The 25,049-nt window shown below is 43.5% G+C and overlaps 1 protein-coding gene across 2 annotated transcripts in view; it reads right to left on the reverse strand.

Annotated features, from left to right (window-relative positions):
- LOC147641862 (TatD related DNase) overlaps positions 1-14,491 on the reverse strand; it is a 35,079-nt gene extending 20,588 nt beyond the window's left edge. For both annotated transcript variants that reach the window (XM_086800449.1, XM_086800441.1), the window contains exons 1-6: positions 14,364-14,491; positions 14,238-14,258; positions 14,058-14,158; positions 13,885-13,942; positions 13,740-13,783; positions 13,528-13,608 (exon numbers count right to left, since the gene is read on the reverse strand). In XM_086800449.1, coding sequence (XP_086656575.1) covers positions 13,528-13,608; positions 13,740-13,783; positions 13,885-13,942; positions 14,058-14,158; positions 14,238-14,258; positions 14,364-14,385 — 327 coding nt within the window. In that variant the 5' untranslated portion in view covers positions 14,386-14,491. The remainder of the gene's footprint in view (positions 1-13,527; positions 13,609-13,739; positions 13,784-13,884; positions 13,943-14,057; positions 14,159-14,237; positions 14,259-14,363) is intronic.
- Positions 14,492-25,049: the final 10,558 nt, after the last annotated feature.

Below are 25,049 nucleotides of genomic sequence, written 5' to 3' on the forward strand. Positions count from 1 at the left end.
ATCAATCAATTCCCTGCCCCAAACAGCAGCACATGCTCCAATTCCCTGGTTCTAGTCATCTTTTTCTGGCTGCCCCTTCTGGACTAGCTTTAGGATATGTCCATGGGCAAAACTTGCACATGACATCCCCCTCTGCTAAACTTGATGACGGGATTCCAACCTGTTCTTGGATGACTGTCATCATCCCATTTTGTTCCGAGTCCCTCTGTCATCCATCCGTCTCTAGCAACCCTTTTCACTGAAAACCCGGCCCGGTCTCCAAAACCACTCTGACTCTGAATAAGATCTATGCATCTGTTCCATCCAGTCCCCAATCCATTCCTGCCACTCTGACTCTGAACACCGTCTTGGTCTTTATTCCTGAGAAATGAGTCTGGCACTCTCACTCCACCCCTTGGAGGATCATCCTCCCTTGGGACCGTTGCCCGAAAACCTGTCTGGCTCACACGACTGCCATCCCCTCTGGGCTTTGTGGAACACCACCAACAAACCTCCAAGGAGCTCTTCCCGATCTTGTGTTCCTTGCCTTGGGCTTCGTACCTGTGCCCTTTCCTGTAGCTTGGACCTGTACACCTTCATATGGGACTGAATCACTGTTAAGCCTTGCTGAGCCTGATGCTCTGATACCAATGTAACACGCGGAAGCTCTGAGAGTATTCTTTCAGCCCTAAACACCACTTAGAACATGCTGATGCAAAAATGCAGACAGAAGGGAGAGTGAGAGAGAGAGAGAGAGAGAGAGAGAGAGAGAGCTGGAAATTCAGTATATTCATATGGTACAAAAAGGTACCCCTAAATCTGCAGCCATGGGCTGCCTTCATGAAAAGGTGGAAACACCCAAAACAGTCCTGACAGGAGTGCTCTCGAGAGGCGGAGGGGGGGGGGGGGGGGGGGCTCGTATGATGAGGACAGGGCAGAGTGAACTGTTGTCGGGCAAAGTCGGTATCAAGGATGGAGGAGGAGGGGGGGGAGGAGGTGGGGGAGGCGGCGAGGAAGGGCGAAGGGGCGGAGAGGCCGGAGAGGGGTGCTGCTATGAGAGATACATTGGAGAGGAAGGCTACAAGGAGGGGCCCACCGGGGACTCAGAGAGGTCAGCAAGCCTCACAGAGCACTGAGGGCCAGGGGGGAATCTCAATGAGGGATCAGCCACCATACTGGTGGGGCCAGGGGGGCTAGCTCCATGACTAGAGAGGGCGCATCACCAACGGGAAAGTGATGAGATAAATGCTCAAAAAGTTTCTCTGACAAAGCCAAATCCTCCTGAGCTCTGCTAGCTTGGCGCGTGCGGCGGCCGCAGCGATGCTCGAATGGCGGCCCGAGCGCAGGCCAAGCATCCACCACTCACCAGCAGCTGGATAGTCTGTAGTCGAGGCCTGATGCTCCACTGCCTGAGGACCTGCCTCTTTCCCTGCCCCTTGGTCAGGATATGAACGAGAAACGGGGGGAGGAACCACCGGAGGTGGTCTCCTAGACTCCCGCCGAGAGCAAGCTCTGGCTAAGTGACCCATCTGCTTGCAAATGAAGCATTGACCTGGAAGGCCTGAATACTCCATGCGTTGCTATATGGGGTCACCCCAGAGGCTAGGAATAGATATAATGCAGCACACAATCCGGCAAGGCTACACAGATGCGGAGGGATGGAATCCCAGATACTCGTGCGAGGGTTGAGACAACAGTTGGGGGGGGGGGGACTCAATCACTCTCTCGATGGCACCACCAATCACCGGGAGAAGAGGAAGGTACCCCTTCCTGAGGCCTAGGAAACAAACTGTCAATGGAAAGCCCTACATGCCAGCCAAAGGGTCAGACGCAAGATCAAAGCCATGCTACCACCGTGCAAAGCAGGCGTACGCAATGCTAGGGGACTCAACTGCATGACTCAGTCTAACGTTGTTGGTGAGTCAAACTCCACTTGGTAGTATCCGCGCCCCAAAGGGTGAATATCGATGCTCTTTGCAAGCTCACCTGTAAAAGATCTTTAAGCTGTCCGTGCGCAGCGCAGCTACCAACAATTTTGCAAACCAAGGTGGAGGTCTCAAGTGAGGCAATAGTCATGGCGAGAATATGAAGATCCGCTTCAAAAAAGGAAATGCAAGCAACGGCGGCCTTGGTCGGGGATGACGGAGCAGCTGCCATGGGGTCCTCCTGAGGGCGAAGACCAGAATAGGCCAAAACTTGCTGAAAAGAGCGAAAAAACCCAACAAGACTGAGAGCTCAACCTACACGGGAAGGGAGAAAAGCTGAAAATTGGAGAGAAGGACGGAAAGGGGGGGGGGGGGGAGCGGGGGCTCAAACAGGAGGCGGGGCAAGCCAGGAGGGCGAAGGAAAGGGAAGACGAGGGCGAGAGGAACGGAGGTGCGAAGGGGAAGGGGAGGCGGGCAAGGCGGGGCGGGGCGGGGGCTCGAAGGGGGGGGGGGGGGACGGGGACGCAAGAGATATGCAGGCAAGGGGGGGAGCTTAGATGCGCTCACGACTATCACATGATTTAGAAAACTCCACTCAATAACTCACTTACATAGGCAACCAACCTAATAAATAGATGGCATAAATACACCAAATAGATTTTATGTGGATGAGTGGGCTCGCGATCACAGGGACATGATTGGCATCTTGGCGAGCACTACTTTCTGTGATCATGCTCAAGTTATTCTGTCCTTATAGGAACCCTAGAGGCAGGACAGGCATGCGAGCACTAGCATTCCAGACAGCCTCATACAGAACCCCAAGATTTGCAACATGATACAACAGATATGGGTGGGATTGTAGTTCATCTCAGGTTCTACCGCGTGCACCTTGGATGTGGGCCGCCTTGGTGAGATCAACAGATTTTTGCAGGAGGCAGCATAGAGCAGATTGGAGGGATTTCGTGACCAAGAGAGGAGCCTGAGGAGGGGTCTTGCTTCTCTACAGCGTCTTCAAGAGAGTTCCCCCGATAGCCTGCGGATTGAGAGTCAACTTGCTACTGTGCATATGGAGATCAGGTCCATCAAGGAGAGGAGGGTGGATTACAGGTACCATGCCAGAGCTTCCTTCTCGATCCACGCCAAGGATAGAGTCACGGGGGACTTCTTTGAGATTGTAGGCCCCCATAGGCGAAGAGATGGTATTCCCAGGTTGCATGGCCAAGATGGAGCTATTGTTTTCGTCACCGTTTGGTCCCTTCACCAATCTTGACCAATGTTTCACACACTGAGCAGAGCCAAGGTGTGAACAAAGATTTCCCACCGAAGAAAGCTGGAGCATTTATTAGCAAAGTTTGGCCTGAAAGACGGCTACAGTACATGAGCAACATGGGATTTTATTTATTGAAGTGACTTATAATGCTTATAAGTCAATGTGTTCACATATCTTTAATGAAGGCTAGACATATTTAATATTTGGGGCATGGGAAGGTGGACAAAAAGAGGCGCCTACATGAAACTTGGGCTACAAGCTTGGGAAAAGCATAAAGTGGTTATTTTGGGCCAAAACAGCTGTTTTTAGCAAAAAGGAAAAAAGCACTTCAAATATAAGGCTGGTCGACTCTATTAAAGAGGCACAAAGAGGGTTGTTTTCAGCATCTGGTGCTTGCAACTGTTGGTCGTCTATTGCTGCCCATTATCTTCTCTCAGTGCTGGCCGTACATCTGTTGTTTGCTCGTTGTAGAGAGCTGGCCGTACACTGATCTCTTCCGTGCACTGGCAGTACTCAGCAGCAGTGATTCAGCTGGCTGTTCAGCTACTGTTTGGCATCCGTACAGCCATACAGCAGCCACAGGTGTGGTGGTGTTCTTCGCTCTCACAGTCCTGGCCTTGTTATGGGCAGATTTGGGGCTGATTTATGGACTGTTTTGAGACAGTTTTCAGACTGTTTTGTCTTGATTCTAAGAAGAGAACTCTTTGAAAGTCTTGTGTATGCTTTGTGGAAAATCCGATGTTATTTGCACCCGCACCTTGGTTTATTGTAAAAGCGTCTATCTGAATAAAGAAGTTCCTAGGGGGAGCCGGCCGTTCCGGCCTAATGCGGTGTTATTATATTGTTTATGGTTCTTCTGCTGTGTTTTCATGCTCTGTCTGGTATTTGAAGTGTTGGTCTATTTTTCCGGGTCCCCAATTTCAGCGACATTGGTATCAGAGCATAGGCTTTCTCGGAAGCAAGAGGCTTTCTTCCAACAATGAGAGAAAAAAGATAAAAAGTGGGAAATTACACCAACCAACAGTTTTCCTATTGAGCTTATGGAAGCAGTCATGTGTCAAGAGCATGAGCAGTAGACAGCGTGGTCTAAGGATTTAAGGATTCACAGATTTTATCCTCGAAGTATGGAGTTGGTTTTATGTGCCCATGTTCACCACTCCTTCCATATGGATTATTGTGGATCATAAATCAAGTTTATGAGCAAACTATATGGAGCTATGTCTCAAAATATCTTATGTGTAGGCTGAGGAGATATCTCTTTTGGATTCATGACGAACTTGGCAAAGAAAAGCTAAGTATACTTTGAGTTTTGCAAAGTTGGTGCTTTTTGCCAATTTATTGAGGTGTTTTTGGAGACTTAACCCTTGTATGCCCGTACAAGGAGAATTGTGTGTTGTTTGCCTTGAACTGTTTCAGGTAAACATTGTTAATGGTTGAAGAGCCTAGTTTACATGGTTTTTCATACGGACATGACCAAGAAATATGGACTAAGTTTTTGGCATATCTTTGCTCGAGGATTTATACATATATGATGGTTCAACGAATCTATATGGTTATCTTTGGCTCAGTGATTCTTGGGCTTTATATACAGCTCTTTGGCTCCTTTTGGTTGGATGGAGTATGTTTTTGGCTCCCTTTATTTGGGATGTAGTGGACTTATGGAACTCATGGCTATCTAATGGATCGAGGATTTTTCTATGGATTTCTATTGGTGGCCGAAATACCTGTAAAACTATTGGCAACCGAAATGCCTAAAAACTATTGGCATCCGAAATGTTTATGGAGCACCAGGATCTCTATGCTTGTGACTAATTCTTATCTTATGTTACACACTTGAGCCCACCTCTCCTTCCAGGTCTGTGATCAGAATACCACCACAGAGTGCACATGGTAGAGTGAACTTGAGTCCACCTCTCCTCCAACGTGTATGTTTTGAGTACCGACACAAAGCGCATGTGGTAGAGTGTACATGACACCTTGATGGCATGGGACTTATGTCTACGCCACGGGTCATGTGATCTAACATCTCGTTGGCAGGGGACTGTGTCTACGCCAACTGTGGATGGATTCACTCATGGAAGGGTGGTAACCCTGGTGAGTGATTTCGTAACTCATGGAAGGGTGGAAGCCTTGGTGAGTGAGGTCTCATTGAAGGGGAAACCCTGGCTAGCATGTATGGTTTCATGGAAGGGTCATTGCCCTAGTGAACCATATGGACATGTCAACCATGTTTGGCTCGGGCATGTGTATGGATCATAGTCGTGGTGCTCTTATGCAAGCCAATGGCATGGCAAGATGATTTGTGGCTATGCATTATGCTTCTTTTCTTTTTTGCAAGTACTTAAAGCTACTTATGGATTTATGAATATTTAGGACATAGTTGGCTCTTGTGCCTGTGTCTCGTTACTATCAGAGTTATTGACTCGGCTTATGGATTTATGAATATTTAGGACACAATTGGCTTTTGTGCCTATGTTTGGTTACTATCAGAATTGTTGACTTAAGATATGGATAAAGTTTCTTTCTTGATACGGTTGGCTCTTGTGCCTGTATTTGACTTCGAATCATGGATCTAGATTTATGAGTTTAATGCCAGAATTATGAAATACTACTGATTGACAGTATCCTTGAAGGATATTTCAGTGGTATCAAGCTTATACAGTTGCGGACAACTACATTATAAGACGGAGGGAATGTCACCATTTGGTCCCTTCACCAGTCTTGGCCAGTGTTTCACACCCTGAGCAGAGCCAAGGTGTGAACGGAGATTTTCCACAAAAGAAAGCTGGAACATTTACTAGCAAAGTTTGGCCTGAAAGACAGCTAGAGTACATAAGCAGCATGGGATTTTATTTATCGAAGTGACTTATAATGCTTATAAGTCAATGTGTTCACATATCTTTAATGAAGGCTAGACATATTTAATATTTGGGGCATGGGAAGGTGCACAGAAAGAGGCGCCTACATGAAACTTGGGCTACAAGCCTGTGAAAAGCATAAAGTGGTTATTTTAGGCCAGCCCAGCTATTTTTAGCAAAAAGGGAAAAAGCAATTCAAATATAGGGCTGGTCGCCTCGATTAAAGAGGCAAAAAGAGGGCTGTTTTCAGTATCTGACACTTGCAACTGCTGGTCGTCCACTGCTGCCCATTATCTTCTCTCACCACTGACCGTACATCTGCTGTTTGCTGGTCATACAGAGCTGGCCGTACAGCGCAGCTCTCTCTGCTATCTTCTGTGTGCTGGCCGTACTCAGCAGCAGTGATTCAGCTGTGAATAGAGTGTGTGTGTGTGTGTGTGTGTGTACTGTTTGGCAGTCGTACAGCCATACAGCAGCAACACGTGTGGTTGTCATCTCGTGTTCTTCACGCTCACAATCCTGGCCTTCTAATGGGAAGATTTGGGGCTGATTTATGGACTGTTTTGAGACAGTTTTTGGAAAGTTTTGGGACTGTTTTGTCTTGATTCTGAGGAGAGAACTGTCTGAAAGCCTCATGTATGCTGTGTGGAAAATCCGGTGCTGTTTGCACCCGCACCTTGGTTTATTGTAAAAGCTTCTATCTGAATAAAGAAGTTCCTATGGGGGGCCGACCATTCCGGCTCAGTGCAGTGTTATTATATTGTTTATGGTTCTTCCACTGTGTTTTCATGCTCTATCCGGTATTTGAAGTGTTGGTCTATTGTTTCGGGCCCCTGATTTCGGTGACAGTTTTTGACCCCCCCATGTGAGAGCAATCGCCATTGGTTTTTTCCGATCCCTCCTCACGGGTGCTCCGTTATCCCCATGGGTGATGGACGCGTGCAAGAGGGTCTAGCCGCCATCAGAGAGGTGGTTCCCCCCGCTCTCTAGAACTTCTTATTGACTCCCGAGTCCCTTCACAACAGAGGAACTAGCGGAGTCATCGACAACTCTCCCTAGGGGCGAATGCTCAGGGGCGGATGGGCTTCCCGTCTCCTCCTTTCTTCGCCACTGGGATGTCATGGAATGCAGCCTTCGAGCCATGGTCACCGTGAAACGCATTTCAGGCAACCTGAAATGTGAAACCTCTGAAACGCATGAAACGTTTAAACGTTTCAATGAAACACCCACTGAAATCTTCAAAGTGAAACGTTTAAATTTTCGAAACTTTGAGATTTGAAGTTTAAATATTAATAGTAGAGATGTCTTTTACACTTGTGTTATCACTTGTGGTAATGTATAATGTGAGTAATTTTGAGATTTTTATACTAACAAATAGTAGACCTAGCATCTATCTCTCGACTTTATATATATATCGGCATTTCAATCCGGCAATTCAGTTGGTGCCTATCACACGGAGTGAAATGTTTCGGGTAGAAACTCCACGTTTCGGGGCGAAACGTTTCGGACTTGAAGCGTTTCGTGGTAACGCTGCTTCGAGCAGAGATTATGATCACAGGTGCCATGCCAGAGAGGCTTTCAGAGGGTTTGATTCACTTGATTCCTAATTAAGGAGGGTGGTGACACATTGGAGATCCGGCAGTGGAGACCCATCACCCGCCTTGGGACCACCTACAAGATTTTGGCCAAGGCCATCAACCGGAGAGTTCAGCCTTTCCTCCCTGACTTGATCCATGACACTCAAAGAGGTTTTGTTCAGGATTGGAGCATTCTGGACATCTTCACTTTCTAGGAGGCGAAAGCTTCGGTCAGGATGAAGCAGCAGGACCTCATTGTGCAGCTTCGGCCAGGATGAAGCAGCAGGATGTCATTGTGCTTCTCCTAGACTTTGAGAAAGCTTATGATAGAGTTGACTAGAGCTTTCTGGAGGGCACAATGTACCAGATTGGGTTCCCAGTGGAGTGGATCCATGGTGTTTCGGGACTTTACTTAGCCTCTCACAGTCAGGTTCTCATCCAGGAAGCCCGAGGTGACAAATTCCCCCTCTCTCGCTTGGTCCAACAGCACTGTCCACTAGCACCTTTCCTTTTCCTATTTGTCGCCGAGGCCATGAGCAGCTTTCTCTCAGCTTAGGTGACGAGGCTCCACGAATTGCGTCTCCCCATGCATACTCAAGCTGCTAGACTCTGAGTTTGCAGATGATAGCAACGTACCTATCTTGAGATATGGGTAATCTCCTGAGATTCGCAGAGGCGATTGAGATCTTTTGTACTCTGAGCTTGGAAGGGCCTGGCCGTAGAGCACCAGATGGATCTTCACAAAGATGCACGCCCGCAGATTTAGCCCAACTTTTGAGGACAGATTTGCAGCTAGCCTACTCCCAGCTTGGGACCACCTCAGGCAGGCCCTTAGGCAGTTAGATCCGGTAGCCTCAGAGGAGCGTCCTTGGCAGTCCCTGATCTGGAACCCCCTGATCCATTTACCCAGTGGCCATATGTCAGGGGCACGACCTCATGTATCATGGGAAGCACCCAACCTCATGTATCATGGGAAGCGTTGAGCATAGGACTTGGTAGGTCCCTTGGAGATTGGCTTGCACAAAGTGCACAAACAGCTTTCCCTGGCGGCTCAAGAGAGAGACCTGGCTAGGATCTCAGGTAGAGACAATCGACTCTACGATTTCCCAGGAGTGGCTGGCCCCTATCCCAAACCCGATCGGCGATCCCCCCACAATGGCTAGGCGTGTTTGCTAGGCATGATATTCTCTTAGCAGTCCATGGCACGGATGAGGGTTGTCGTTTGCTCACTTTTTCTATTGATCCCCACGGCAGATTAGAGAGATCAAAGCCCCCTTTGGATGATTTCACTGGTTGCACCTTACAGAGGGTGAGGGTGATTAGATTTCATGCACATGAGTGGACATAGACCCCCTGCCGGCCAAGGTGGCCAAGGAATTTGGGAGAGCCAGCCCCACGTACCTCCAGTGGGACCCAAGGGAGTGGACTTGGAGTGATCCCTGTTGATCGGGAGAAGACTCTCGATACCCCTTTCTTCGCATACACCGCATGGCTAGGCCGCAAGATTCAGATTCCCGAGATTGAGGGCACTCCGGCCACAACAATACATTGGCAATCACAGGGCCTTTCACAATGTTTTCTCTCATATTTTTGGAAGAGGGTCAAGGACAGTTTCTAGCCTCGAAAGATCACCCTCTTTCTTTGGCTGATGGCACACAAGAGCTTAGCGGTTAGCACATGGTTGGCCATAGGCAGTCGACTAGCAACTTGTCCGAGATGCGACCACCCTCACAAGTCTCTGCGACATTGTCTTTGGGATTTCTCGAAGGCTCAACAAGTTTCACAACGGATTCTCCGCCTCTTCACGATGGACAGGACCTCGACCTGTATCATTTCATGGGACACTATTGCTTGGGCCATAGAGGCTGACGTTGTCATGGCTTATGAGAAGGAAGGTGGGGGGTCTAGCCCTCCAAGTCTCTCACCTTCGCATTTCAACAGTACCAATCCCAACCCCATCTACTACTCAGTAAACTCCAAGCTCGTGCCAGAGATGGAAGATTTGTAGTAGCATTGCAACCTAGCACATATAGAGAGCTCGCTGCAGCAAAGCCATCAAGGGTATCCACACTCCGCCTACGGAGTCCATTAGGAGCATTTGGCTCGACATCATTCATACCCTCTACAGTCAGTGGGAGAAGTTGCAAGGCACCTGTGACCACATGCAAAAGCGGCAGGTAGCTTTCTTGAGGCTCTGGAGGCCTAGCCCTTTTCTCACAGATAGAGGTGGTGATCCCACTTGGCATTACAGACCACCTATATGGTTATTCCCCCTTCCCCCCTCCCTCCCCCTATATGAGATAGCGTTCTCCTCATAGAGTGGCCAGCCCGAGGAGAAGTGCATCTTTCTCCACCTTTGATCCTTTGATCCCCACCCCGTACATGGAGGCGGGGTTGTATGTAACATGCAGCGGAATTATGCGTAGATGTAGAATCTTGTCAGACAAAGTCTCACACCGCCTTCTGTATCCTGAGTTTCGCGAGTCTTTAGCAATCCACTTTATCACTTCACACTTTAAGAGATGAGAGAGAGAGTGATAGAGATCCGTACACCTTACAGGGTCCCAAATTACCCACTAAAGGGCCCCCTCCTATTGCTAGGAATATTTGCTTTATTTCCTTGAAGAGAATAACTGTATGACTGACTTGCGACTGTAGATAAGCCAAACACAAGACATTCGGAAGACCAAGAGTCGATTGAACTGTACATGACTGTAGAAGCACCAATGATGTCCAATCTCAATGCCAATGCACTCTGCCAATGCACTCTTCCAAGGGGTTGTAGGAAGGCTGCAAACTGTGGCTGAGAGATGGGCTAGGCTGTTTTGGTACTGTCCTAGGCTGTGATTATGCAATATGAATGAATGAACATGCTGAGTTTACCTTCACCTTGATGGCTGGAGCAAACGATGAAGAGAATGTATGCTGAAAACTGCTGAAGGTTGAAAACGCAAGGGACTAAAGCACTTTCTCCTTGGCTGAATGCTAATGATGCACTTTGTTGATGATGAATGCCTATATTGCTCCAAGCGACGATGCTCCCAAGGTTGAGGGCTGAATTGCTTATGCTTCAATGATGATATGGAATGGAAAGATGCTATGGATGCTATTTATATGAACATGGGGTGCTGGTCGGCTGGCTAAAGAGCTAGCCAACTGTAGCAATTAATGCTACACGACTTGCCCATGTGTTAAATGCTGAAATGATGTGATAAAATGCTAAAATAATACTAAAAAATATGGTAAAAATGTGGAATAGTGCTGAATAATATTATTCTAAGGCTTTTGGAATGGTCTATATGCATATGGGATGAATGTTATGCAAATGCAGACCATGAACTAATGCAAAACCTAAGGCTTCTACTGACTGTACATGCATGAATGATTCTCTCCAAGCGGGTTAAGGGACTTAACTAACTGACTGACAAGGCTGAGGAATGACCTACGTAGCTCGTGCCTGACATATCCTGTAGTACAGAGGATTACAATGGGGCCACGACATGCGACATCTTCATATTCTAAAGAAACCTACTGCTGTACAATGAAGCACTGTTGATGAGCCATCTTACCACCATGCACTACAATGCAAAGTGCATGTGACTAGCCATTCGTGGTTGTATTTAGCCCTTCGTGGCTGGTTCTTTTTGTCAACTAATAGAAGGATCTTCAACCTCCCTCTTCTTCGATGGATCTATCTCCTTTTTTGTGGGTGTTTTTCGGTAAGTTTTGGTGGACTGTTTGCTACTGTCTAGCCCCTTTCTCTCTCAGTTTTGAGAGGGGGTTGCTTGTTGGCCGTTCCTTGTACCTCATTCCGTTGGAGAAGTGTTGGAGTTTGGCTGTGGAGTGTTCAGATCATCAGTGGCACAAAGGCTTGCTTGCAGAGGTGTGCTATTGCTGTGGATATATCATATGGGTTCCCTCTTGGAGGAGGCATCTATCCTTGTTTCTCAAGAGCAGGTAAGGCTCCCTCCTAGTGGACAGGATCAGGCACTTGCTATAGTGCAACAAAAAGGACAATGTCACTGCTACTCTTCTAGAAAGCAGGTTCATTTGGCCAAGGATTGCAAGACCAAAGGTACAGCCCAGGCCAAGACCAAGTTTTCCAAGACGAGCAATGACCATATACAGGAGGATGACTCTGATATTTCTAATATCCCCAAGGCTGCACAAGCTAGGAAGGACCTGGATGGTCAACTTCTATAGTTATAGAGATAGTTCTCCCCCATGTGCTTCTTCTAGCCAAAGGAGGCTTGTTGGGCAAGAGAGGGGGCTGTTAGTAGCTCCATTTCTGGTGCATGGGAACCGTGAGTCCGAGTTCCAAGCATGTAAAATTTCTGACGAGACAAGTTCATTTTGGAGCTATGGACTGGATGCGTTCCACATCTATTGCTTGGTGTAACAAAGATTATGGACTGGATGAGTTCTAAGTTCATTGTTCGAGGTTTTTTGGAACATGATGTGTTCGCAGTCCATTGTTGGGGATTAATGGGCACAGTGTGTCCAGCAGCTCATCATTTCATACTTGGAGTTCAGTGCACACTTGTGTGGGAATTCAGAGCCAAGCAGAGTTCCTTGCTATTCGTGGTCATTGGTGGCATTTTGTTTCGAGGAGTCAGGTTGGCAGGTGCTCTTTCCAAGGTGTATCCGGTACTACGCAATACACTGGAGTGTCCATGGTTGCATCTTCATCAGATTATCTTCTTCAAACTCTTGCACACTATGAGCTGCAGAGGCGATGTTCGAAATTGTGCATCTAAATGCATTTGGGGTATTGCCTATTTATGAGGTTTTATCTATTTATCTCTTTTTTAGTAGGTCGTGGGCTGTCGGCCAACTCCTAGGGGCAATCGGCCAAATTCCCAGCATCACTATAAAAGGGGACCTCCCATATTCACTTCTTAATCATCTAACCTATTGAAAAGCACATGTTCTACACCATTTGCTGGCTGATATTGCCATTGTAAAAGCCTCTTGCTACATAACATGATGTTCATTGTCCAATGTCTCTCTCCCTCCTTTGCTCTCCCTCTCCTATGTTTTGCTTCCGCATTGCACAACTTTATCAACTTGAACTAAAGCCAATAACAGTTCCACTTACCTCGTCCTTGAAGCTCTTGTTGAGGAATGTAGGCTTCATATCCATCTCATACAAAGGGCACTACCAATGCCAACACTATGCATGTTGTGGTCCTCAGAGCTGCTAGGGTGAAGGTTTCATGAACTCCTAACGGCCGTGTCTACTAACCACAATTTGTACTAGTTTGGCATACTACCTGCATCATACTTCACCTTGTGTTTTAGAGGTTTGTCCACAAGATCCCAAGAGCCCTTTGGCTACTAGCCACAACTTGCACTAGTTTGATGTACCATCTACTGGTTATACTTACCTCATAGACTCCACCCACCCTATAATTTTTACTAGGGCACAGTTTCAAGAGGTTCTTGGCTGTATCCTTCTCTAGCATGAAACAGCTCCAAGCTCAAAGGCACAGCAAAGGCACAGTTGATAAACACATCCAGCTAATTGAAAGCCACGTGCACCACTCTGGCAATGATTTAAAATTTGCTAGTCGCAATGCAAGCTCTTCTTCATCCATGTCCTCTTGGGAACTCGAAATACATACTTCTGCTTCATGCATGCCATACCTATCATCAAAGCAAGTGCTTTATACTCATTAAAAGGAAGAAGTCAACCCCGACAACAGCTCCTCCTTGATGCAACCTTCCTTGCCTTTTGAGTCGTGAGGCCCAATAAACTATGTGGCTTCACACTAAAACCCGGTAAATTGCATTTTCACTTCTAAAATCAAACTTTTGTCTCCACAAATCTCTTACATACTCATAGCAATGCATACAAAAAGTCAAAATTTTTAACCACAACAAGTTATAAAGCCTTCTCCACCTTGGAAAATGCTTACCTTCCCTCTAGCAAGTCCTTCCTTCGCAAGTGCTAGGAGATCCTCCAGATGCTTGTCTGAATTTCCACTTGCTTCAAATTCCTAAATGAAAGGATAATCAAATAAAGCATACATGGATTACAACATATGGGACAACTCCACAGATCCTTACAGATGAGGCTTATTCGGATATTACACTAGATATCAGTGCAAAATAGAGAGAGCAGACTAACCGAGCATCGAGTTGGATGAACTCCTACTGTACAAAAAAGGCGGCCTGCATTACAGCAAATTCTTCATCGTGTCAAACCAAGCTACAAGGTTGCTGTGTACTACTTTATGAGGCAAAGCAATAAATGAAAACCAAAAACCACATACCATCTGTCTCAGCAAGAGCCAAGGCCTCCCTTGACTCTTCAAGCGAACCCCCAGTGACCTGCAAGTAAAACAGTGTCCGAAAACCTAACTCTAACCAGGACCATAACCATAACCGGTCCAAAAACTTAACCCTAACCTTGGCCACAACTGCAGCCTTCAACCTAAGTGCTTACAATGATGCGATCGACACCGGCATTCCAAGCCCTCTCCAGCACTGAACGCAAGTCTCCGGCATGGTAGCGCTTGCCATTGTAGATCCCTTTAAACATGCCATCTGCAAAGAGCAAAACAAATGCCAACAGCTCCGTTAGCTACTGGAGTTTCCTTGCTTTGGAGCTCATAAACTGGCATACCTGTGAGGTTGGCTCCGATGTCTACAGCATACAACAGCAACAACAAGAAGAAAGACTTGTGAGGAAGTTAACTGCGGAAGTGAATGAAAGTACAGCGGAGGAGGAGGACAGTTTGTCAAAACGAACCGATCAGCCTGAGTTGTGCCATTTGCTACCGTTCATGGACCAGTTGCATCGATTCGCGCTCAAGCTTTCTAAAGTTTGGCTCTAGAGGGCTGCCACACCGTGGGCGGCCCCTCGATGATGTGTAACGAGGCCGGACCATAAGGCCCATTATACATCGCCATACCCCTGCCTGCCCATGCTGATGTGGTGGGGCTAATTCATGGGCAGGCCCAATCTCCCCCGCCCAATCCCTCGCCCATACATGGGCGGTGGGGTATGTGTAACAGGCCTAACCTACCCTCGCGACCATGTGTTAAATATGTCACTATTAAAAGAATGAGCTTAGAGAAGAAAAAAGAATCCAAAGAATGCACTATTGAGTCCTTGCTTGTGGGTTGGCATGGTGGGAGCACTCATCTATTGTTTGGGAGAAGGAGAGGTGGGATCAAATTTGTAGCTTACTTAATAGTGAATGGTGATAGGATGGGAGTGACAATTGTAAAAAGTCGTATGCCTTTCACGGCTTATAAATATAATTATAATTATATCCCCAAAAAAAAGAATCCAATGGTAAATTTGACGTAGGACTCCAAAAATGGGATGAACGTGATAGAGCATAGTAGTGGGCTAACAAGTGGAGGATTTGCTAAAGCCATGTCATGCATGCCTTTAATGTTTGTGGTGTTTTTGGATTTGACCTTTGCTCTCCCATTTAGAGTGCTTTTAAAGAGGATAGAAGAAGTGTTCTCTTATTTTCTCTCTCTCCAATTTTTAGAGTGGGTAGAAGAAGTTTTGCATGATTCTCTCTCTCTCTCTCTCTCTCTCTCTCTCTCTCTCTCTCTCTCTCTCTCTCTCTCACACACACACACACACACACTCACTAGTGATTGCCATCTTAGCTTTTCAAATCAGAATGGGGTGGTGGTAGAGTTTCATTAAAGCCATTTCTCTATTCTTCTGTTAGAGCACACAAGCTTTGATATCATGTAAGAAGATGCAATTTGTGATGTAAAGAGGACAACATTTGCATAAGATAGCACCTCTCGTAACACCTCTCGTAACATAAATTTTGAGTAAAATGCAAAGATGAAGAATAAGGACTCTCTCTCTCTCTCTCTCTCTCTCTCTCTCTCTCTCACACACACACACACACATACACACATACATACTTATGGTGGGGTTTTGGTGAATTTGTACTTTTCTTTTTGGTTTAGGGAGAGCAATAGGAGAGAAGGCATTATGAGCATTATAGTTACATACATTTGTGTGTGCACGCGCGCATGTACGTGTACATATTCTAAAAGAGGTAAACAAAATTTATACATGTTAGGGAGGGCCATAGGAGAGAAGGAATTATAAGCATTATAGTTGCATATATATATATTTATATTTATATTTATAGACATACACACACACATTAATATATAACTATACATATTCTAGAAGGTAAACAAAAACTATACATGTATACATGTTAGAACAAAGACACTGTTAACATTCACTTAATTTTAGGCAACCATTTTCTTTAATAATGTGTAAATTAAAATAATTTTAGATATACTAAAAAACTTATTAATGTAATTTGAAATCTATAAACTTATATATTGGTACGCTTTGATATATTGAATAAAATAATTATAAAATAAAGTAGGTACATGTAATAAAATAATTATAAAATAAAGTAGGTACATGTAATAAATAGAGTGCAAACGCTATGCCATTTGAAGATATTTGTCAATTGAAGCATCCATGTTAAAAGAAATCGGTTAAACACCACCAAGATTGTGAATTAGCAACATTGCCACAAAAAACAAGCACTTGTCCCCATAAATATTCTTATTGCTTTTTTTTTAACACCTTCAAGCTCCAAGCCAGAGAGAGAGAGAGAGAGAGAGAGAGAGAGTTGAAGAGAATGTATAAGCCAAGGTTGAAGACAATGTATAAGCCAAGCCCGAGCAAATAAGGACAAGTTACCAACAATATTTTATCCCCCTTAACTTCCATCTCTACGAGAGGAGAGGAGAAAAATAATCATTTTTACCATGGATCCTTAAAGGATTTGTGATGTTCAAGTCAAGGGTTGTCTTCCTTTTGTGACATCTTCCCAAGAATATAGGGAAAAGAATAAGGAAAAATATATATCAGCCCAAAGACAAAACTAAAGCATGGTCCAAAATCATGTGGGCAATTTCCACAAGTTTTTTAACAAGGAAAAATAAATAAATATTAGCCCTTTTCATCTATAATTTCCTAGGGCTTAATATCCTTTGGCATGTTGATACCATAGTAGGTCAGAGGTTATCCATCCCTTTCACCCCACAACTTCTTAAGTATATACAGGATTCTTACTAGGTCATGTGTTTATATACATGCAAGAAGGGAAATTTCTCCATGTTCATTTCTCACTATGTAGCAATGACAAAGGAGAAGAAGCTGCTCTTCCCAAAAGCAAGTGGTGCCTCCTTCCATTGAGGAAAAGGTTAGGGTTATATATATATTTTTTAAGATCAACTTCATGCCATCTAAGGGTACTAAGTGTCCCAAGCGTGCCTACAAATCAATACGGTAGATCAACCTTCGATATGAGGGTCCTAATTGTTCTCCCAATATTGCACAACTTCCAGATGTTAAAAGAAATGACAACAAGTCCAAATATTGAGTTGCACACTATAGATGATTAAGTGCACGTGTGGGAATATTACAAAGGAAAAAATAAAATCTTGATAATTGTGTAGTTTGTATGTCAAGGTTGACCTTAAGGGCATATGTAAGTGAAGAGAATAAGTTTAATCCATCAAAATATGCCTCCAAATTTGAGCAAGGCTTATGTAGGAGTAGATTGGGAATTCCTAGATCAGTGGTGGTCAGATCCAAAGAGCCATCTTAAGGTGCTACATTCGAGGTGCTATCTACTGCAAGGAAACTATTTTTGTCAACATGTCTACATCAAGTTCTGGCCTATTACCCCTTGTTAGTCGGTCAACATACATAGTTAGACAATATGGTTCAGTTATCATGTACCATGGAGTAGCAGTCAAACGGTGTTATTTTGGCAAAGCATGCTGTGTCTTTATTGTTTGTGTGGATTCTAGCATGTTCCGTGATTTGTAATTTTATTCATACATATTTTGAATTGCCAGTTTTGACTCCTCTTCGATATGTCAGCTTTGACTCCTCTTAGTTCTAAATGGTCATTTGTATCTACATCATTATGGTACTTTATCATGGAGTGTTCTCTATGTTGCGGCATACTTAGTGGATCTAGTTGAGTCTTCTTAAGGCTCAACTATGTTGCGGCATACTTAGTGGATCTAGTTGAGTCTTCTTAAGGCTCCCTTGGATTGGAATCATCCGATGACTATAGTGGCTCTATTAGATCTGGTTGACCTGATGACTACAGTGATGTATCTATAGAGCAAGAATATATTACATATTTGAGGCCAGATCTGTCACATGGGTGCCTGTAGGTTAAAGGTAGAAATGTTGTAGTTGGATTTGTTTTTAAGAAGTGGCCCATTGCCTTTCATGCAAATGTTGGTGAGAAGGCACACCTATGTAGATTTCTCATTGGACATACATCTTGGGGGCATCACCATCCTTTGATGCAATGGTCAAACCGAGAGCCATCCTATGTTTGTGATCATCTTGTAGCCATATTTGGTAGTGATGTGTGTGAACACACTAGGACCAGTTGGGACACTTTTCCCTCTTTAAGAGGTTTTTTGCCCCGTGCTAGTATACACCCGTCTTGGGGTATACTTATCTTCTTTATACATCACACATTCATTATCTATTTGACATCTCATTGTGTGCTCTCTTGAGCTTATCCACCATGTGTGTGTGTGTGTGTGTGCATGTGCACATTCCTGCAACTCTATTTCCAACATTTGATATCAGAGCATATGCTCCTTACCCCTGTGTTGTAGACTACCCCTCACCCCGAGTCGCCTGTCTTCTTGAATCAGATCAAGTAGCCCTTTTGGGAGAAGAAAGAGGACCGTATAGTGTGGAGTACTTTGTACTAGAGTTTTTTGGTCAAATTTTTATTCTAGGCGTGTTTTGGGGGCCGTTCACATGGTTTTTAGCTTTTTGTAGACATCTTTGAGGGACCGGATTTGCATTGTTCTTCATCGGATTCGGGAGTAGTTTTGTCATATCTACTATAGATGAGTGTGCAGATATACAAGATAGCATCTACGGGCTTCACTTCAGCGACATCGATCTCTACATCTTATAAGTAAAATTTATTCTCACTATACTTTGCATTTCTTTCATACACCTTGCAAGTCACTCAACACTTTACAAGTTGTGTGATTATGTGCTTGGGTATTATCAAAAATGGCAGACAGTGATGTATTTCGGATGTTATCTGCTAAGGATAAGCTTGATGAGACCAACTACCCGTTATGGTCCTATATGATACGGCATGTATTGGTAGCCAAAGGGCTGTGGAATGTTGTGGTCGGCATTAAGAAACGTCTTGGTTCTTCTAATGAACATGATGCAGAAGGCACATCCACAGACATAGACTCAGTTTCACATGGTGCATTACCACAGCATAGCATACCTCTTACATAGGAACAAACAAAGTGGGATGGAAGAGATGCGCAAGAACATGCGTTACCTGCTTTATCAGTTAAGAGGATTATATCATTCCTCACATTTGGTCATACAAGACTACTAAACAACATGCTTGGGATGCACTTTGCATCATTGTACTAGGTACGTAATGAAGCACGTGTTGCTTATATATGCAAGCAATTAGAGTCAGAGCATATGGATGAGGGAGCTCCATGGACAGTTTCCTTACAAAAATCAAGGATTTTAAGGAGCAGTTGGTTAGTGTTAATGAAATATAGCATGACAGTTCATTAGTGCCTACTGTCTTGAATGCATTGCCGGACTCATATCAAGGTTTTGCTTATACCATCAAACTCATTGATGAAAGGCAATCCAAATGCCTTGAAGTTCGAGGAGTTGGTTTATGTGCTCTTGCAAGAAGAGCAATCCAGGCAAAACAGATATGTCATGCGTACAGGAGATCAGGCTTTTGTTGCCAGTCACACAAAGAGGCACAGGTAAATCCTTTCCTCAGGCCCCTATCAAACATGTTTGTGAGGGCCATATTCTTGGAAAAATGCAAGGGGCATCATTTCCCAAAGATGATTCAGTTAGAGCTGTCCAAAAATTGCAGCTTATACATAGTGATGGATGTGGTCCTATGAGGACACCATCTATTAGGGGTTACCTCTATTTTGTCATATTCATTGATGATTATTCTAGACATACCTAGGTATATCCATTGAAATAGAAATCAGAGATTTTTATGTGCTTTAGGCACTTTGCTACTATGGTTCAAAATGCTTATGCATGTAAGATTGGTACCTTGCATACTGATCAAGGGGGGGAGTATATGTCTAAGGAGTTTTATGCATACATGGCTGATAATTGGATAAAACATAATGTATTATGCCATATTCTCCTTAGCAAAATGATGTAGTTGAACGTAAAAATAGGTCTCTCATGGAGATGGCATGTTGTATGGTTAAAAGTCAAGAGTTTCCTCATGGTTTCTGGCTAGAAGCAGTCGTGTGTAACATATGTTTTGAACAGGTGTCCTACAAAGGCTTTGCATACAATTATGCCTTTTGAAGTTTGGAATGGCAAAAATCCCTCTGTGTCTCACTTACACATTTTTGGTTATCTTGCTTATGCACTTGTGCCTGAGAGCAACTTTGCACAGCAAGCTTGATGATAAGGCTCTTAAATGTATTTTTGTGGAATAAATAGCATAAAGCCCACTTTTTTGGTTATCTTGCGTATGCACTTGTTAAGCTTGATGATGATAAGGCAGTTAAATTTATTTTTGTGTGGGGATATAGCTCGGAAAGTAAGGGTTACCGTCTCTATCATCCTATTACCAAGCGGATTCTTGTGAGTACAGATGTTGTATTTGTGAAAGATGCAATTTAACCCTTTGATTTCATCTAAAAAACAACAAAATGTATGTTCGCACGACATATTTGACACTCTCCTTCTATTGTTCAATGTAGGACACATTGATATAGACCATTTGGGTAATCCAAGGAATGCTGAAAATCAGCCCCCACACAGGTTATGTTTTTCAGCCCACAGATCAACCTATTGATGAGGTAAATGTGGATGATGCAGTTGATGAGGAAAGAAGGAAAATTGTGGAGTCAAAAAGTATGCCAAAATGACTGGTGCAAACACTACGTGACAACAAATTGGCCACTCCTTTGCCTAGCAGAATATGTGCAAGTTCTCATCATACATCTCATGTTGATGTAGTTTATGCTCTTATTGCCAGTTTATGTTATGAAAATGAACCTGTATCCTTTGATAAAGCAAAGGAATCTGAAAATTGGATGAGTGCTATGTAATCTGAGTATGATTTGATGCTAAAAAATGATACATGGGATTTGGTAGACTTGCCTCTTGGCAAGAAGGCCATTGGTACAAAATGGGTTTACAAGCTCAAACGTAAAGTAGATGGCAGTGTTGAGCTATACAAAGCTAGGCTTGTTGCAAAGGGTTATGCACAAGAGAAAGGCATTGACTATGGTGAAACCTTTGCACCCACATGTCGTATGACTACCATGCGGACTATCATTGCATTTGCAGCACACATAAAGGTTGGAATGTACATCAGTTTTGGATATTAAAACTGCTTTCTTGAATCAAGATTTGCATGAGGAGGTCTATGTATCTCAGTCTCATGGTTTTGTTCAAAAAAGTTAGGAATCAAAAGTATGCAATTGAAGAAAGCATTATACGGTCTTAAGCAAGCTCCTTGCACATAGTTTTTGCAACATCCTAACTGACAGTACCCTCTATATTAAGGGGACTAAGGATGTTTTATTGGTCATCGTGTTATACGTTGATGACATGCTACTCATAGGCCCTAATGAATCTTTTGAGATGTCAGATCTTGGACGTTGCACTATTACCTGGGCATTGAGTTTTGGCAGTGTAATGATGGCATTGTAATGATGCAAAGGGAATACATACATGCATTGTTGGTTCAATCTTGAGGACTGTAAACCTGTGGCTACACCTATGGAGCCAGGTTTATGACTAAGTCTTGAAGATGCAGGTGACTCTTTTGATGTTGGCTTGTATCAACAAGAAACTGTTGGATATCTTATCTTTTGATGTTGGCTTGTATCAACAAGAAACTGTTGGATATCTTATCTTTGTGTGCAACACCAAGCTTCTTGACATTTAGTATGCGGTCTCAATATTGAGCAGATTTATGCATAACTCAGGCACAAAGCATTGGCATTCTGTCAAACGAGTGTTCCATTACCTAAAGGGCACTATGCATAGCCCAGGCACAAAGCATTGGCAGACTATTAAACGGGTGTTTCGTTACCTAAAGGACTTGATGCATTTTGGTTTATTTTATCCCAAGGGGGGTAAATCATGACTGCATACATTTATAGACTTAGACTGGGCTGGATGTTATGACACACGAGTGTCCAGTGGTTTTTACTTTCGCCTTGGTGATTTATGTATATCATGGCTCAGTAAGAAGTAGCCCATTGTGACCACTTCTAACTATGAAGCTGAGTAAAGGGCAGTGTTTATAGCTACAGCTGAGTGTATTTAGCTCACGTGCCTTATTACTGATTTAGGTATTGGTGAGTCCTCAGCTATTACCATTGTCTCAGATGCTATGCATGGGAAATCAGCTTGGCTTATGTGCCAACACAGGACAACCTGGCAGATTTATTCATGAAGGATCTTCCACGAGAGAAGTTTGGAGCTTGTGTGTGTGTGTGTGTAATATAAGCATAAATTAATAGCGAATTGAGAGAAATTGTATTAAATCAATCCAATGATTCATGAGGATAGTAGTGCTCTCCTACCTACATTCATCCAAAAGCCAATAGATTAGTATGAAGCTAATGGGACTTTCAACACTACAATTTGTTATTCTTGTTGCATGAAAGAGAGGACAAAATAACCAGATTTATAGCCATGGAGGGATGTAAGAAGTAATATCTTGGTGTAGTGAGAGGGTGTCCTTATCTTCTTGAAAGGCCCTTGTAAAACCCATCTTGGAGACATGGTGAAGGTTGGTCGAGTAGAGGCACATTCAAAGCTTGTAGGAGAACATGGGTAGTCTTTACATAGTAGATTTAAAGCTTGTAGGATTATGTGAAGTCGTTACATAGTAGATTTTTCACTTGGTAGTTGGTTCAGTGTTGAAAGCATGCATGATGGTAGGCGCCAAAAATTAAAGGTCTACAACAATGGTGGAAGCAATAAGAAGAAATTGTGTAGGGGGGTACATATCTTATCTAACCTAAATAAAATATTAAGTATAAGGTTAGAAAATGATAGACACCCTATGAAGAGGAAAGGTGATGGGCTTTTATTACATACAGAGACAAGAAAAGTGCTAGTACCTTCCAAGGCATGTCGGTAGCTGTCGACATGCATCGATAGCTCCTAATGCATGCCGGGTGCTACAGGCATGTACTAGGAGCTTCCAATGCATGACAGGTACTACCTAGGCATGCTGATAGCTAGGCATGCCAGTAGCTTCCAAGGTATGCTGGTAGTTATTGACATGCAGGCATGTACTAGGAGCTTCCAATGCATGACAGGTACTACCTGGGCATGCTGATAGCTTCTAATGCATGCTGATAGCTACCTAGGCATACCAGCATGCCAGTAGCTTCTAAGGTATGCTGGTAGTTATCGACATGCAGGCTGCATGCACCGATAGCTCCTAATGCATGTCGGGTGCTACCGGCATGCATTAAGAGCTTCCAATGCATGCCAAGTGCTACCTAGGCATGCCAATAGCTACCTAGGCATGTCGGTAGCTTCTAATGCATGCTGGGGTGCTACCTAGCCATGTTGGTAGCTATTGACATGCACCGAGAACTCCCATGACGTGTCAGGGGTACTAAGAGTTCTAAGTATTTATAATTATGCAAGGATAGATGGCAAATAACTTGTGGCACGATGTTATACACGAAGGAGGGGTAGATATTCCAATAATCTTTGTAAGTATATAGCGTTAAAAACTATATCTTATCTTTTAAGAAAAGAAGGAACCACCTTAAATAACAACATAAAATCAATGTTCATTTGTTTGTGTCTATAGCTTGAAGTAGTGGACTGCCTTCCTACGTAACATGAATATGATTTCGTATTATAATGAGATTTGTAAGCTCTGTTTGAAAGGGTGCAAGATGAAGAATGGATTATTACTTCTAAAGGACATGCTTGGCAAGCATGGCAAGTAAGTACATTCCTAAAACCATAACCTCATTGTTTTTTCAAAACTAATTTTCACTTGTGTTAGTTTTATTGTATTTTAGGATCATGTTAACAAACGATGGTGCAAATGTGAGTGCAATTATTTTATGAGATTTGCGTTTTGAGCTTTTATGCAATTGTCAACAAAATTTTAAGCTTTTTTTGAAATGTGCTTAGTATAGAAAGGTTAAGTTTATAGTACTCATTGTTGGGCATATAATTGTTACTCATCATTTTTCATTATGACCATAAATTTTGTACCATGATGTAGCTGGATACATAAAATTATCATCACCTATGCAAGACATAGCAAATGAAATCTCAAGGCTACTTTATAATATTAATTACTTATGGGTATCTAGACACATTGATCAGACTTTTTGGTGTCCACATAAACCATACATTCATATGAATAATAAAAGGCATATATCAAAGCATTACAATTATAATCACACATACATTGATAGGACTCTTTGTTGCCACATAAACCATACATTCATATGAATAATAAAACGCATATATCAAAGCATTACAATTATAATCACACATACATTGATAGGACTCTTTGTTGCCACATAAACCATACATTCATATGAAGAAGAAAAGGCATATATCAAAGCATTGCAATTATAATCAGACATACTACCACAAAGAACCTCATCTACATAATAGTGGAGAGCTACATGACATATAAATGTGTTACTAAGTCAACATGTTCATGAATAGAACACAACCAAGATGTCCAAAAAAAGAGCTATAGAGCTTTGCTACAAACGTAGTCACAAAAAAACATAACAACATCAAAAGCCATCACCTACATAATCCATAAGAAATAAAGACTCATAAAGATAAGTCTAACCTCTATAGAGTGCTACTCCAAAGGTGGACCACACACCACCTTCATCAAGCACTCAATGTATGCATAGGAGTCCAACTCTAAGCATAAGTAGTGCCAAAACAACTTCGCACTAGTTGAACCAAGGCCTCCACAACCTGCAAAAAAATATTGAGTACCAAATCTGACTCAATCGTGAATGTGGCGAGCAACCACCTGCACAATTGTGAATGTGGCGAGCAACCACCTGAACAATAACCCCAAGAATAAAAAAACCCACATATCTTCATGTACGCTTCTATATTCTCTCACAAATGCTTAAGAAAGAAAGTTGTCTCACATACCTATAAAAGGCACGTGAGCGTTCAGCACCTCCCCAAATGGATACTCCATCCACAACCGTACGGTCTACATCTCCACTTATAGTCTCCTACAGAAAACTCCTCTTCACAAAGGAACATATAATGAGACACCTTCTCTCCCTCCTTTGTATCATAGTAAGGGATAGGCACATCGGCATGATAGAACAAGCCCCTAAAGTAAGGTCAATTACCTGCGTAGCACCAAAACAATCA

This window comes from Cibotium barometz, chromosome 1 (genome assembly GCF_041138505.1).
Source record: "Cibotium barometz isolate CiBa-2024 chromosome 1, ASM4113850v1, whole genome shotgun sequence".
Classification (NCBI taxonomy): domain Eukaryota; kingdom Viridiplantae; phylum Streptophyta; class Polypodiopsida; order Cyatheales; family Cibotiaceae; genus Cibotium; species Cibotium barometz.